Source organism: Chelonoidis abingdonii, chromosome 6, assembly GCF_003597395.2.
Source record: "Chelonoidis abingdonii isolate Lonesome George chromosome 6, CheloAbing_2.0, whole genome shotgun sequence".
NCBI lineage: Eukaryota > Metazoa > Chordata > Testudines > Testudinidae > Chelonoidis > Chelonoidis abingdonii.
Genome location: NC_133774.1, coordinates 26,381,438 through 26,398,353, shown reverse-complemented (window position 1 = coordinate 26,398,353; position 16,916 = coordinate 26,381,438). Strand labels below are relative to the sequence as shown.

The following is a 16,916-nucleotide window of genomic DNA, read 5'->3' as shown; positions in this document are numbered from 1 at the left end:
CAAACATGCAGCTAGTTTTGTTTTTTCATCAAATGTTTATTACATTATTCCATTACAGTTATGTCATACAGAGTGCTTGGATTATCCTGAAAATGTATCATTTCCCTCAGTTTCCTTCAAGCAAGTCATGTCTAACAGCTTCTTCTCATTTCTAAAATGATGGTGTTAACCAAATACGCAATGTTTCAAATTATGTTTGTTTCTGTTTCTCTGAACTGCGGATCCTGAAGACAGCAGTTCTTACGAGCCTAACACAAAGGTAGATAACCCCTAGGACAGACCCTGAGAGGAGCAACAAAACATCCTGTAAGTATTGCTGATACCAGGATTGCTGAAAGGCGTGAGGCTGGAGGTAAGCTCCTCCCCTTGCCTGGAGGACATGCTCTATCCATCGTCCCAGGCGTTGATCTGGCGGGAGCGGGTGGGAGTGATGAATTGTGCTGAGACATCACTGCAGATTTATACCTGTGTGAAGAGATTAAAATGCAGAGACTTGTGGTTATTAAATGATCATAGTTGAAAGCATGGCCAAATGAAGTTCTAAGCTATTGTTCCTGGGCAGGGTTAAATTAAAGCAACCTGGGGCCCCAGCCGCACCCTTTATGGGGCCCTTCATGGCCTTGCTTTGGCTCTTCTTGGGGTGGCAGCTGAATGGGGCAATTCACAGCCTTGGACCAAGGGATCATGCCTGCCTGAGTTTGCAGTTATGTTTTGTAGGTTCACTTTTCATCTATAAGGCCAGGTCTGTGCTAAAAAGTTAGGTAGATCTAGCTACATCGCTTTGGGGTCTGAAAACTCATGCTCCTGAGTGACGTAGTTAAGCCAACCTAACTCCTGGCGTAAACAGCACTAGGTTGACACAAGTATTTTTCTGTCTTCCTGGAAGAACCACACTCATCGCTGTAGTGTCTGCACTGAACCGCTATAGCAGCAGAGCTGCAGCACTTTTAGTGAAGACATAGCCTTGGCATTAGAAACATAATTTAATGAACAAATTAAATCTGCAATTCTGATCTCATCATGGAACTCCAGGAGTGGGGCCCCAGGCAAAGGTTTGTAATGTCTGTGCCTTAATCTAGACCTGCACAAGGCACTTTAGTCACTGTGAATATATATATATATTTATTCTTTTTAACTTTAATGTTAAAAACATGTATAGAAAATCTGATGTAAAGGATCATCATCTAATAACCCACTGGCCTCATTTCCCACAACATTTGCTTTCAAAATGTGAGATTTTTGAGGCTTGAATGATCCAGTTTTGAAGGGGCATAGATACCCAATAATGCACAGTGAAAATAATAACCAGTATGTGCAATGAAAACAAAACTAAAAGCCCTGAAACTGGGGCACAGCTTTTGAATATCTAAATTGTTCCAGAAACAAATATGTGACACGTAATAACTTCACTGGCTACAGCTGTGTACTATGGGCCCAATCCTGTGAGGTACTGACTCCTAACAACTTCCCATTGACATCAACTGTAGTTTTGGCTGCTCAGAACCTTAAACTTAAATCCATACATATATCTGACTGATATTTTTGGCACTGACTTCAGGGGGAGTGGGAATGGGCCATAAATCAGCCTTCACCCTGTTCCCATTTAAATCAATGGTAAAATTTCTGGCCTTAAATAAGATAGGAAAATTCAGATCTATAACTTTCTCTTGCTGCAACTCCGTTGGTGGTAGCAAGGGTGGAACCTGTAGTTAGGATTAAAGTACAGGGGAGTTGGGAGAGCAGAGTTTTCCTGTCTTTTCTCCTCTATCTAAGGAAGCAGTGTTTCCCCACAACTCTTCCCCCCTCCTTGGATGGAGAGGTGAGATCTCCCCCATCCTGTTTAGATCTACTTTAACAACTGCTTGTAGGAGTAGACCATATGATGACAAAAGTGCCTGCACCTTGTCTACACTATACTGCTGCTTTTGTTAACAATAGTGGAGAATTGTGGATCCAAACTATGCCAATGTAGGCCTCATACCACTGATTTCACAGGGAACAGGATCAAGGCTTAACTACTGACAGGAACATACCTTTTGTCTTCTATAACTTGCTTCATTGTGCGAGTGAATTTGTCAGCTTTAAGCTGGTCTGTTTGGAGAGGAATGCCCATATTTTTGGCCTCCACTCGAACCATGTTGTCATGCTGGTCTCCAAAAAGGGATATTCCCACAACAAGGACCCCATGATAGACAGATTCCATCAAACTGTTCAGTCCCCCGTGGGTAACAAGCAGATGAGCCATAGGATGTCCTGGCCCAAATCAACAAAACATTGTCAGCGGATGAAATTTCACAGTGTTTGTGCAGGATTTAAAAGTAATAATAATTTTGATTTCTGTTCATGAATGTGTAGCTTTATAACTATTTATTACTTGTAGTATAATAGTGGCCAGAAGCCCCACTCAAGATCAGGGCCTTATTGTGCTAGTGTAACACTGATACACCCTGGCTGTTGGTGGGCAGGATTGAACCTGGGACTTCTGGAGCTCAGTGCATGAGCCCCTCCTGCTTGAGCTAAAAGCCTTAAGGCCCTTAGCTAAGGCTGCAGAGCAGACTCATTAATCTGTAAGTAGTCTTGGTGCCACTTGATGGGACAGAGCACCACACCCAGGAGGTGTGTGGGTTACACCGGGTACTGTAAAAACACAGTACGAGACAATCCCCTACCCTGAAGAATTAATAATCTAAATAGACAAGACAGTCAAATGGTGGCAGGGGACAGATAGAGGAACTATAATAGATAACTGTGACCGTTAGGGAAATCTGTCTCTGTAAAACTTGTGAACTCTAGTTAGACTTTATGAACTCTGTATCATTATGCCTCAGTGACTATTGAATCAGCCCTTTGTCGACAGGGACTGTCACCCACAGATAGAGAGCTGTTACAGGAATGTCCAAGCTCATTAATATTTGAACAGGTCTACCTTGGCCATACAGTGAGTTGGCTATAAGGAGTAGCTGAAAGGCAATAAAGTAATTTTTTCCATTCTGGACTTGAGTTGAGAAGTAACCAAAAAATGGATCACCTGAGGGCTCACCTTGGTAACATGATGGAACTTTGAGGCTGACCAGCAAGGTCACCTGCCAGAAGGGACAGGAAAGTTATTGGAGGACAAGGTCTACTTTTAGGCCTAGTCTACACTGGCAGCGCTTTAACGTGCCTTGTGTGGTTGCAGTACTCAATGAGGGGCATAGCTCCCGGCACTGGGAGGACAGCTACCAGCGCTGGGGCACTGTTTACACTGGCACTTTACAGTGCTGCAACTTGCTGCGCTTAGGGAGGTGTTTTTTCACACCCCTGAGCGAGAAAGTTGCAACGCTGTTAATTGCCAGTGTATACAAGCCCTTAGCAGTGCACACTCTCACTGACCAGAACAAGAAAACAAGACTCAACAGGAGGAAGGAAAGAGGAGAGAAGGGTCTTGGGACCCTGAAAGGACTGATCTCACCTGTCCAAGACCCTTTTGGGTTTTGAACACTGAAGGCATGTTTTTTGTGTGCAGGTTTTGTTGTGTTTCTGCACGGATCTGTAAGTCTGTTTTTGTATGAGTAAAACAGAGTATGTTTAAGAGCTTACTTTTCAAAGCCTTGAGTTCCTTGCTTGACTTCTCACATATCCCCAAATGGGGTAAATTATAAACTGGAATGTCCTTCTGGGTGGAGCTCTGGGGAAGATGGGTTTTAGCTACTGGAGAGACTTGAGCGCTTCAGCACCGGTCTCGGGGACTTGCTTTATATAATGAAGAAGAACAGCTGCTCCTTGTACTGGATGTTTTATCCTGTTACATGCACTAAGTTGGAGGGAAAGATATTGCAATAGATCTTAGATACTTTCACATGAGCTGATATGTTGTAAGAGTGACCACCTCTGTGAGGGAAGAACTATGCAGATAGAAAGTGTAAATGCGAGTACTGAATGTGTGTGGGGGGTGAGATCCTATTCACAGTTCCAAACGGAGAACAGACAGTTTAAATTGTACATGCACAACCAAACCTGCACTCAGGTGGATTATCACAGGATACATATGTAACTTTGACAGATCCCAGTTGTCAGCAGGCGCGATCAAACCTGGGATCTCTGGAGCTTAGTGAATGAGCGAAAAGCCAGCAGCTGTTAGCAAAGCTGTAGAGCAGACTCATTTGATCTCTCTCTTTAAATGGTCTCGGTGCCACTGGATGGGACAGAACACCACACCCACAAAGTGTATGCATTACACATAGATCTGCTCATTCCCTGTTTAACCCTTCTGAGCCTTACAAGTTATGAGTCTGGTCCTGCTCTCATTGAAGTGAATAGGACTTTTGCCTTTAGCCTAATCCTGTTCTATGAAGGCTATTTGTATCAATGGATATTCCAGTGGAAACCTACGAGGATTCCAATTTGCCCAAATACACAAGCATATTTCAATACCTATTGTCAGAATTTTTTTCCTAGATTTCAGCTACTGTGTTCCTTACCTAATAGATCATTCTGAGGGATCCAATCTGCAATTTTCACATTAGATGCCAATTTCAGCTCTTTGGGCCATTTGGAATGCTGATACCTCCAGATCACTCCTTGGGACAGGTGGGCAAAAGCAATATTCATCTCCTGTAGTACTTCCAAGAGTGGGATTGAGGATAACATTGAGCCCAATGTCACAATGATAAAACCATCTTCTGAGTTTGCTGTGAAGTCTTCAAGCTCCTGCACAAACAAGACACAACCTTCAGATCCTAAAATGAGTTCAATTACATTCAAATACTGTAGCTGCTATCTTTAAACGGCATTCACTAATTTCACGATATTATTATAGTTTATCATTTTATAGCATTTTCCATCCAAAAAAATCTCAAAGCACTTGTCAAACTTTTATTACACCTTTAAATGCTCCACCAAGGTAGGGTAACTATCTGTAAAAACAGGTATAACAATAATCTAATCTAAAACAAAGAGGTTAATGTTCAAATTTTCAGCAGTGGCCTCTAATTTGCGTGCCTTAAATTCTATATGTCCTACTTAGACCAACCTAGGACCTGATTTAATAAGGCGCTGTGTATCCACAGCACCCATTGACTTCATCTTCCAATACAAGTTTACTCACTTGAGAGAGGGGTTTGGCAGGCTTGGCTAGTAAACCTCCAATATACACAGTATTTGGAAGAAGCGGATGTGCAAATTCAAAGGAGAAGTCAGTGTTATAAATCCATAGTTCTGCTTTTAAGTAGAGCTCAGATAAAACAGGTCTGGACCTAGCTGAGAAATGCTCCTTGATGACATTTTCAAATTTAGTTTGGACTTGATTTTGTACTATGGCTGAAATAAGAGACATTAGACAGTTCTTCATGCGGCCCCAGAAGTCCATATGGTCAGCTAGGTTGGAATAAAATACTGGGACATAGAACAGGGGGCTAGGAATCCCAGCTTGTGGTCCATTAGCAAAAGTTCCAGGAAACACTGCAGCAAAAGGCAGGCCTAGTTTCTCTGCAACCAAGAAGGAGCAGGGATTAAAACCATCAATCACTGTTATGTCAAACTTTTCATCCTTCAAGGAATTCAGGGTCTCTGATTCGTTTAGTATGACATGACACTGATAGGCCAAGTGGTTCATGAAATCCAAGTAACGGCTGAGGTCCTCTCTGGGGAAAGATAAGACCATTTAGTTAAGTTCTGCAGTTTAAGCCTAAATTTCCACACAGGGCTATATTCACCTGGTGGCTGAATGTAAATCCCTGCACATGTTATTGTCATTGATAAATCTCTGCAATGCGAATTTAAATAGGTAATATCTAACTCTTGTATATCACTTTTTATCAGTAGATCTCCTTTACAAAGGAAATCAATATCACTAGCCCCATGTTACAAATGATGAAACTTAGGCACAGGGAGAGAAAGTGACTTGCCCAAGATCAGCCAGCAGGCCAATGGTAGAGCCAATAATAGAACTTAGATCTCCTGTCTGGTGTTCTATCCACAGAACACAATGCACCATTATTGGGTTCAGTGTGCAGGCGCTGGGCGGTATTTGGTGGCCTGTGATATACAGGAGGTCAAACTAGATGATCTGTTGGGGCCTTCTGACCTTAAACTCTGACACCAGGGGAAAGAAATGTAAAGAGTAACAACAACAAAAAATCAATGAGACTTAGGCACAAGTCCTCCAATGTATTTAGGTGCCTAACTTCCATTGATTTCAATGGGAGTTAGGTGTCTTAACATCTGGATCTAGACCTTAGCTCTTTTGAATATCCCACCCATATATCTTCCAGCTGATGCCTACACAGAACTCTTCTTACAGCTAAAGGGAGTTACAGGCACAAAGAAGTGGAGATAGCTCCTAATATGATAATTCTGAATAGAGTTGTGGAATTTAATAGATCAGTAACCTACAGCCATTGTTCCAGATAAACTTGTAGCTCAAGCATCCTTTCTCAACTGGGTCCCATGCAACAACTGTTGTTGTTTATACTCTAATGGCATTTGTATTCTGGTGGCTGAGTTTGGGTACCCTTGTGCTCAGCACTGTGCAAACACAAAATTGGAGTCTCTTCTCATTTTGGTTGATTTATGCTACTGCTTAAGCTGGATGAAGTTGCAGCAAATTACTATTACTATCACACCAAGCTCTGCAGTTTTGGGGCTTGATCCTGAGACATCAGTTCTTGGTTGACGTGCTCAAGAGTTCAGTGCAGGCTCTGAGTCAAAAACTGTATCTGCATTTGGGTGCTGGCACAGCCCAGAGATTCCTGCATCACGTTCAGCCATCGTGCAACCCAGCGCAGATCTGCTGGAACTGGGGCAGGGCAGATGAGCCAAGATTCAAAATGAGCCAGGTTTTCACACTGCTGAACTGTCCCAGTAACCACTGTTTCCTTTCCTCCTCCCCAGTGCAGGATCAAACTCTTAATGGTTAGACAGTGCGTTGCCATGTTTGTCAGTTACATTCAAGGATCAAATTATCTGCTATTGTCTATGGATGAAATGCCACTGCAGTCAATGAAATCACACGCAGAGAAATCGACACTGCGCTTCTGAAATTAGGCTAGTAAAAATGCAGAGCAACTTCACATCTACAAAAGAGAACTGGGATTAACCTTCTACTTTGACAATTTATTTAAAGTGCAGTGAATGTAGAGCTAATTGAATGATGGAAGAAATTGTATGACTTTTTTAATTAAATAATTCATAATCTGCCAATCTGATTAGCTCTGGGCCTTTGTCCATGACTTGGGGCTCCTGGTGCTGACTTTTTACCTTTCAGGGAGGCTCCCACCCTACATATGTGAGCGGGAGTGTTTTGGCTGATTTGGGGCCATCACAAAGGAGGCGAGCTGTCTGACAGATTTGAATTCTCCCAGGTTAGTCAGTGCTATGTTGACCATTAATTCAGGGGACATAAGTGGTTCATAGGCCTTGAGCTAGCCCTCTGTGCAGGGATGAATTCTGGGAAGCAGGGAGACAACAAGCAGAAATTCTGAACCTTGAAGCAGAGGGTAGAAAATTTCATATAGACTGAAGTAGTTAATTCCGTATCATTTCATGCTTCCTCTGTTTCTTTGTTTTGGTCCTCATTTGGGTCTTAGCCCCACATTTGAACCTTGGCCATAAATCAAGAACTACAATGACCAGCCTGAGCACCACACTGTGAAAAGTTCTTTACTTTGGGGGAGAGAAGAGGAGAGGAAAAAAAAAAAAAAGCTGCACAGAGTAGGTCTAATTTTGAAATGAAGAACTTGGTTTTAATGAATAACCTAATTCAGTGCAATTTTATCTTGCAGCAGGTATATCCAGGCATAAACATTATATTGAACTGTGTGGGTCTGTGAGAGAGAGATGGAGTCCAGTCATTCAAAAACTCTATTTTTAAAAGCCCTCTTCACTATCCCAACTGTAATAAACAGGAATTTGGTATTTTTAACTATCAAAAATGGCAGATCTTTTTCCAGACAGGTTAAACTCCTTAAGAAATTGTGCATAATAATGATGATAAAGTAATATCTGCCCTTCAGAAAATCCTCCATGTAGTCAGCAAACCACTTCTCATATTCCTTGAGGTAGTCCTGGCTAGCAGACCAAGTTGTAATTTGGTAGGTATCGGGCTGCTCATATTTTCACCCTAAAATATGCATAATTAAAAAATTAGACATTTTCCTTAAGCACATCTACATTTAATACAACCTTAATTATTTTTTGTACAACCTTATTGGAAAATAAGGTTAACATTTTTTAAAAAATTGAATCTGACTGAGAAATTAATAAGTACTTTATTTTTTAACCATCCAGGTTTATAAGGATTGGAATCATCCAGTCCCTCAAAGTCCCTCAGGAGGAGAAGAAAACTCTCTGGAAACTCACCCTTTTTATCCAAATTTACCCAAATTGTTCCATCTGATAGTTGTTCCCTCCACAGTGGAACAGGCACAGATTTGGCCCACATAACCCACCAATCCCCCAAGATTCATCTGAATCTCAGGATTAGCTAAGAGACATGATGGGTTATACAAGCTCCACACTTGGCAACCTGAGAGTAATGAGGGATTGTGGGCTCAGTCAGCCTTTTCCTGCCACACCTGTGAGAGATGTCAGAAGTGGAGGCAGGAGCTTAAAAAGGGAGAGCACAGCAGAACAGGTGACAGACTAAAGTGGAGAGCAGACTTCCAGGCCTCAGCTCCTGGAGAAGGGCTGGCTGAAGGCAAAAGCTCCTTGAGCAACTGTTGCCTGATGCTCTGCACCCTCCCTAAGGGAAAGGAAAGAGTTGGTCGGGCAATCCTTGTATATTAGCCTGTGAGTCCAGCTGGGGCCACAGCTTACCAGAAGCCCTCTGATGCTAGAGAGCTTTACCATATCAGTGGAACAGTTATGTTCATTTCTTTTTGAATTCATTGCCAACCCTGAAAAGGGCAGACTGTCTGGGACTGAGCATCTTATGACTGGACTGGCATGGTGGAATGCCCGGACATTGCACACTAGAGGCCAGGTGAATGCAGAAGCCCACCTTGGGCCTTAGGGGGCAACCTGGGCAAGAAATGCAATGCCAGGGTCCAGAGACATGTATGCAAAGACCCTGTGCTTTTCCTCAGGCTACAGGAGGACTCACCTCCTTCTGGCTACCTGGCACCATGGTTCCACAGGAGACATGAACATTCACCATGAGTGTGAGTGAGTTACTGACATGCATGTCCAGTCTCTCTTCATTAGAACATTGCTGTAAGCAACTAACTCTTGTCCCCATAGTACTTTGTGTGTGCTATGATTTAAAAACCCGAATAAACCCCAAGTAGTCCAGAACACTCCTAGATGTTTCTCTTCACTGACAGCTATTGTCCTGCCTAATTCTGTTCCCTACAGTCAGCACTTTCACAGCTAGAGCTGTCATTTAAAAAAATGTTCTTGCAGGATTTTAAAAAAAAATGTTTTTAAATGGCTGAGGCATTTTTTGCTCACATTTGCCAAAAATAGTCACCTGAAAAGGCAGAAAACTCATCCCAGGAACTGAATGTTTTGAAAAGTTATGAGAAATTGAAAATGGATTTATAATGGAAAATCTTAAGGACCTTAAATATGACAAGAACTAACTGTAAGAATGGTCAAAGTGCCTAGCTTGTACCTGCTATGCATATGCTTTTACTAGTTATATATAATATTTATATTACTTTGGTAATAAGCTCTTCTGGGAAAGGTGCCTTTACCTGGGATCATCAGGATGCCTGTCTGTAGTAACATCCTGACTTCATGACCTCTATTATGAAGGACTTGTGAGATTTCATCCATCATAAGATAATGGCTTCCTCCTATGGATTAAAAAAAGATGACAGATTATGCAATTTCCATTTTAATATGTAGATAATGCTGACAAATGCTGATAAGTTTGGCTTCAAAAGCAGCAGCAGTAAATGGCGACATTTGCAGTGATATTTATTTATAGTTTAACTATGCAAACAAGCTAAGTTGGGCTAAATTTTTTTCCTGTGGTAACTCCATTTAAGACAATTGGCCCAATAGTGTCCAGTGTTTTTAAGACAAATGTGTCCCTACCCTTTTTTTAAATTTTACTTTTACAAATTGTAAAATGCTAATTTTATAGACCTCATACCGTTAACATCTAGCTGACCATTTTCTATAGAGCCCATTGAGTTATTTGTATTGCAGTAGTGCCCAAAAGACCCCAATCAGCATCAGGGTCCCATTGTGCTTGAGCAGTACAGGCACATGACAAGATATGAAGCCAAAGCCTTAGCTGGTGTCCCTGGAGCTATGTCCAAGTGCTGCTTAATGTAAGTGGGAGCTAAGAGTGCTCTCTGTAGCACTTCACAGCATCAGGCCCTAAGCTCTTGGGGCTTGATCCTGTACTACTGAACTCAGACTGACCTGGCCCATGGCCGAACTTTAGAGACTTGTTAGGAAAATATGTAAATGAATAGAGCTTCAAAATGTAAGTCTGCATTGTTACAGGTAGAAGGGTAGATGTTTGTTCAGGTCTTGTGATGTCAGCAAACAAGTTTTGTCTATTACTATAGCTTTAATTCAAAGATCAAAAAAGGAATATTAACATTTATGATGATACTTGAGTGAAATAGTATTATTGTCTATATGTCTCTTTGAAGGTTGTGGTAACCTGTATCTCAACTGTTTAATGGATAAATTAGCCTGTGCTAATTGCCAGGATGTTTGGGAGAAGGAGAGTTAAGTCTATTGTTTTCTCAGGCCAAAAGGCTGCTGGAAATGTATAAGAATCTTGGGACATGATCCTTCTTCATCTCAGATCTGCTTTGGGTTTCAAGAGGGGGAAACCTTAAGCCACAAGGATTGAGATCCCCGGTCACTGACTGGAGTCACCCTGAATATGGACATTGGACTATAACCTATGGACTATTTCTAAAAGGATTTTGGCAACTACAAGCTCATCTCTGCTATGTATCTGAACCTCAAGAATTGAATTCAAGTCTATATATATATATTGATCTTTTAAACAACACTCTATCTTTTTCTTTTTTAATAAATTTTAGTTCAGTTAATAAGGTTTGGCTATAAGCATGTATTTTGGGGTAAAATCTAAGTTATATTTGGACCTGGGTATGTGGCTGATCTTTTGGGGTTGGAAGAACCTTTCTTTTATATGATGAGATAAGATTTTCAGTAATCATCATCATATCTGACATGTGTCTGGACAGAGGCCTGAGGCTGGGCACTTTAAGGGAACTGCGTTGTTTAAACTTCTGAGTAACCAGTGAGGTACTACAGAAACTGTTTTGTGCTGGTTTGGTAAATCTAAGTACTGAAATATCCACCAGCTTCTGGGGTTTGTCTGCCCCATTTTGTTTGCAGTTCACCCTAATTGAGTGACTTCAGCTGGCTCCCACAGGCGGCATCGTCACACATGCAATCTGGGATGGAAGCAGCAGTCAGTGTGGAAAAAAAACCAGCTTCAAACAAGGTGGGGTGAGTTGTGCCTCTCTGCTGTACAAAGCAGCCTGCTTTGTGTGTGTCTGTTTTTGGTCACTGTGTGTTCTTGTTCTGTGTTCTAAGAATAAAAGTAGTGCAGCCTTTCAGACAGAGTATTTCTGTTTTGTTTTTTTAAAATCTAATTTCTCTGTTTGTATACTGTTAGGGTGACCAGATGTCCCAGTTTTATAGGGACAGTCATGATATTTGGGACTTTCTTATATAGGTGCCTATTGCCTCCCACCCCCATTCCAATTTTTCACCCTTGCTATATGCTCACCCTATATGCTGTGAAGATAACACTGACCCACGCCTTCCTCCTCCAACTCAGCAGATTTGCAGAAGAGACTCCTAGCAGCATCCTTCACTCTAGAAACATAGGTTTCTGAGGGGCTCATGTTTTGTAATGTGGATTCATCTCAGCTCTATCCCTCGCAGGGCCTCTGAAAAACCTACTGAGCTTTGACACAGGTTTAGAGAAGGGGGCGCATGCTGCATTGACAGACCTCTGATTCCCATTCCTTTACTCCCCTACAAGTTGCAGAATAGAAGGCCCTGAGTCTTTACTCAAGCGAAACTCTCACCGAAGAACTTCACAACTGGATCTGGTTGTAGTTGGTCTGGGTGGGGGAAACAAAGATTGTGAAGGGATTAATTTGGTTTTATTATCTCCATTATTTTTCACTAGTTAGTACATGAAGTAACAGAGAGTGCTTGCTGTTCCTGAGGCTGAAGTGAGGCATAGCCAGGGGATATTTCCTCACAAGTCTAACCAGCTAGTTATAGGGACATTCGCTGAAGGTCCATGGGATCTGAGTTACTGGTGCCAAACTTGCTGTGCATAACAAATATTTGCTGTAACCTCAGTTTAACAGTACTCCTTACAGTATGACAGAAATAACACTCCTATCCCAGCAACAAGTCTAATGACAAGGAAAGTAATCCAGAGAGAGTTCACTTGGCTAAATTCCCAGCTAACAAAACTATGACATTCCAAAGGAAATAATGAAAAAAGGCAACGTTAACAAAGAAATACACATTCACTTACATTCCAGAGCAAGAGTAGATCTGAATGCTGTGCAGTCATATGGATTTAAAAAAGCACATTGAACATTGCAATACATGTCCTGTAAACAGAGCTCACGCACATACCAGGCATAAGGATCTCTTTGGATAAGTGTCTTTTGGCCAGCTAGTGTGAGGCTCATTTGAAGTATCACTTCTGCTCTTGCCCTTTCCTATCTACTCAGCCTTCCTTTTTTCTGTCTCAGAGCAAAACAGTCTCCCAGCTTGACCACTCCTTTAAATACATGCAGTGCAAACTGTCCCATTCAAGAGAAAAAAAGTCCCCATGAATGTGCTTTAAAAAGCTTGGAAGATTATGCAAGACTCTTGTGCTGTGCTATCCCTTGGCTACCTGAGCACTCACTGATGAAGGAGAGAATCAAGATCTTGAAGGCTTCAGGGAGTAGGAAATGCAGCAGGAAAAGCAAAGCGAGAAGCGACCCTCTCCCTCCAGTCATCATCCTGCAGCAAGCCACACCTCCAGAACACAAACAGGCAGACTTCCCTGGACCACTCATAATGCTGCACTGCCAAACTCAAGTCAGGGAAGTAGATTATGCCGTGTGTGTGTGACACGCAGAAGGAAACCTTGCCCATAACCCATTCAATATCTCAGTTGTGGTTTGCAAAACATGGAGGGCAGTAAGCAGCATGGAGTTAGTTTTACATGGAGTCTGCATAAATCCCAGCAATTGCTCCTGCTCTGACATCTAAGAAAAGTTCCAATGCATTATGCTTTATAAATAAGATCAGTTTAAGTCAAGCTTAGAACTAACATAACAAATAGAGAGCAATTTTGTGTAGGTTCATTCTGAACAAGGACATGAAACAATGACCAAACACGAATTCAGAGTAGCCTTGTAAATGTGTAAAATATGTAGTGACTAGAAAAAAGATGGTAGGGAATAGACAGTATATGTGCAATGCATGAACAGCTTGTGATCTGTATAGAGATTGACAGAGACCTGTGGTACCTTATAGACTAACAGACGTTTTGGAGCATGAGCTTTCGTGGGTGAATACTCACTTCGTCAGATGCATGTCACATGCATCTGACAAAGTGGGTGTTCACCCACGAAAGCTCATGCTCCAATAAGTCTGTTAGCCTATAAGGTGCCACAGGACTCTTTGTCGCTTTTTACAGATCCGGACTAACACGGCTACCCGTCTGATACCTGTATAGAGATTGATTCCTAGAAACTAATGAACCAGCAATAGAGTGTGTGATACGAAGTAGAACAGAAGGCACATGTCACAGTTTGTTTTAGAATGGATGTATAAATTCCTTTATCAAGTGATCCATTCCCTGTCATCCACTCCGAACTTCTGGCAGTCATGTTTAGGGGCAACCAAAGCATGGGGTTGCATCCCTGACCATCTTGGCTAAGAGCCATTGATGGACTAATCCTCCATGAACATATCCTAATTCTTCTTTTTTGAACCCAGTTATACAGAACATCCCCTGGCAATGAGTTCCACAGGTTAACAGCATGTTGCAGATAAATCACGGCATTAAGCATCTTCACATAACTTTCATATGACTTTGTATTATGCCTCTATTTTCATACAACTTTGTATCAGATCCTTATATAGAAAACTTTGTATTGACCTTTGGTATAATGTTAAAAAAAGTCTTTTTGCTAGGAATAGAATAAGATCTCCCCCTCCCACTTTTAATCAGTTGCACTGTTGAATGAACGAGGTGTGAATGAGTAAGGTGTGGAAGGCAAGCACCTCCAGCCAGCTGCAACAGTTAAAGAGGGCATGGAAGCCAGACCCAAGAACAATAAAACTTGTCAAGTGGGCTCACTAAAGAAGAGCAGACATATTGACGGCCTTGGAGGTTAGAAGCAAGCACCTTCTTTTGAAAACACCCTCTTTGAACAGCATTGGGTCAACACCCAGAAAGAAGAAGCACAAAGGACCAATGGATAGATACAGATTTTGAATCTGGTATGGATTTTCATGAGAGGGAAGCTGCTATAAATGTGAGGTGTCTTGCAGAGGACCCTGGGTCTCATCTTGTCAACATAGGAGCATCGATCCGGACCAGCAGAAGCCCGGCTCCAACCCTTCCCCATCTAACTCACCTGGCCAGTGAAGTTAAGGGGAGCAACTATTTGGTAACAACAAGACACCGTATGCGTGTGTGTGTGTATATGTGAGTGCATGAGTGTAATATGTATCATATGCATATGATACAGTGTTGATTAATACATGTATTACCAATAAATGTGGTGCTTAGCCTTGTTCCCCCTGAAAAGATCTTGTGCAGTACTTTAAATACACAGTGTGTGTGAAAAAGTACTTCTTTAGGTTAGTTTTAAACCTGCTGTGTACTAATTTCATTGGATGACCCCTAATTCTTGTGTTATGTGAAGGGGTAGATGATGCTTACTTTCACCACACCATTCCTGATTCTGTAGTTCCCCTTAGTCATTCCTTTTTTAATCTTAACTGTCCTGGTCTTTTTAATCTCTCCTCATATGGAAGCTGTTCCAGACCTCTAATCATTTTTGATGCATTTATTATTACATTTTCCAATTCTAATACATCTTTTTTGAGATGGGGCAACTAGAACTGCACATACTAGTGTAGGTAAGGTAGAGAGCCTTATTAGGAGAGCAGCAGCCATGAGCCAAAGTGTGGGTACTATGGATTTATATAGTGTCATTTTGATATTTTCTGTGATATTTATCCCTTTCCTAATTGTCATAAGGTATAATTCCCAAATCTGAACCTTAGCGTCCACAATTTGGGTACCTGCATGAATTCCTCTAAGCTTAATTACCAGCTTAGATCTGATAGCACTGCCACCACCCAAAAATATAGTGTTTTGGGGCACTCTGATCTCTCCAACCTTCCCTGGGGACCCCAAGAACCCAAACCCCTTGGGTTCTTAAAACAAGGAGAAATAAACCATTCCCCCTTCTTTCCCCCTCCCAGACTTTCCCTCCCTGGGCTATCCTGAGAGCTACTGATCCAACCTCTTTAAATCACAATACAGAGAAGCATGTCCCTTCCCTTCCACAAAGAGGCAAACAGATTCAAGGAAAACAGAGAGAGATTCTACCTCTCCCCCCTCCCGTCTCCCCCCACCAGTCCTGGTGAGTTATCCCAATCCCCTGGGATAAAACAAGGGAAACAAGAAAAAAATCAATCAGGTTCTCTAAAAAGAAATCTTTTAATAAAAGAAAGGAAAAAGTAAAGAATTATCTCTGTAACTTCAAGATGTAAATATTACAGGGTCCTATCTTATAGACACAGAAAGAAACTTTTCCCCCAGTACCAATACAAATCAAAATATTCCCAGCAACTACACATATAAAGGTTAACCAGCCAGATCCACAATTGCAAATAGAACAAAACAATCAAAAACCCTAAACCGCCTGTTTTTACTTACTATTTGAACAGAAACGTAGAGAACCTGTAGTAATGTCTGGTCTCTCTCAGACCCTAGAGAGCACAAAGCAAAAACCCCAAACTACAAACAAAGGCTTCCCTCCCTTGAGATTTGAAAAAATCTTGTTTCCTGATTGGTCCTCTGGTCAGGTGTTGTTTGTTAACCCTTTCCAGGTGAAAGAGACATTAACCCTTAGCGATCTGTTTATGACACTAATAGTTCCTACTATTCTGTTAGCTTTTTTTGACTGCTGCTGCACATAGAGCAGAAGTTTTTCAGAGAACTAGCCACAATGCCTCCAAGATCTTTTTTGAGTGGTAAGCAACTAATGTAGACCTCATCCTTTTGTATTTATAGTTTGGAAAACATAATCCCACGTGCATTACTTTGTACTTATCAACACTGAACTTCATCTGAAATTTTGTTGCCCAGTCACCCAGTTTAGTGAGAACCCTTTGTAACTCTTCACGGTCAGCTTTGGACTTAATTATCTTAAGTAATTTTGATCATCTGCAAACTTTTCCACCTCACTGTTCAACTTCTTTTCCAGATCATTTATGAATATTTTGAAAAACACAGGTCCCAGTACAGATCATTGGAGGGTCCCACTGTTTACCTCTCTTCACTGTGAAAAATTACCACTTATTCCTGCTTTTTGTTTACTATCTTTTAATCAGTTCATGATTTATGAGACCATCTTCCCCCATATCTCATGACTGCTTGTTTTGCTTAAGTGCCTTTGGTGTGGGACTTTGTTAAAGGCTTTCTGAAAGTCAAAATACACCACATTGACTGTATCACCCTTGTTCACATGCTTGTTGACACCCGCAAAGAAATCTAATAGACTGGTCATGCACGCGTGTCCTTTAAAGAAGCCATGTTGACTCTTTCCCCCAACATGTTGTCTTCATCTTTGTATCTGATAATTCTGTTCTTTACTATAGTTTCAATCAATGTGCCTGGCACTAAAGTTAGGTTTACCAACCGGTAATTGCCAGGATCTCCTCTGGAGCCTTTCTAAAAA

At 41.5% G+C, this 16,916-nt stretch overlaps 2 protein-coding genes across 2 annotated transcripts in view; both read right to left on the bottom strand.

Annotated features, from left to right (window-relative positions):
- Positions 1-16,916, bottom strand: part of IL7R (interleukin 7 receptor) — a 216,852-nt gene that overhangs the window by 127,914 nt on the left and 72,022 nt on the right. The window lies entirely within an intron of this gene.
- UGT3A2 (UDP glycosyltransferase family 3 member A2) lies at positions 138-12,950 on the bottom strand. Its single transcript, XM_032779920.2, is given in 8 exon segments — positions 138-443; positions 445-465; positions 2,034-2,253; positions 4,461-4,689; positions 5,087-5,624; positions 7,984-8,098; positions 9,672-9,773; positions 12,854-12,950. Coding segments are annotated over 8 exon segments (1,575 nt in total). The 3' UTR covers positions 138-190.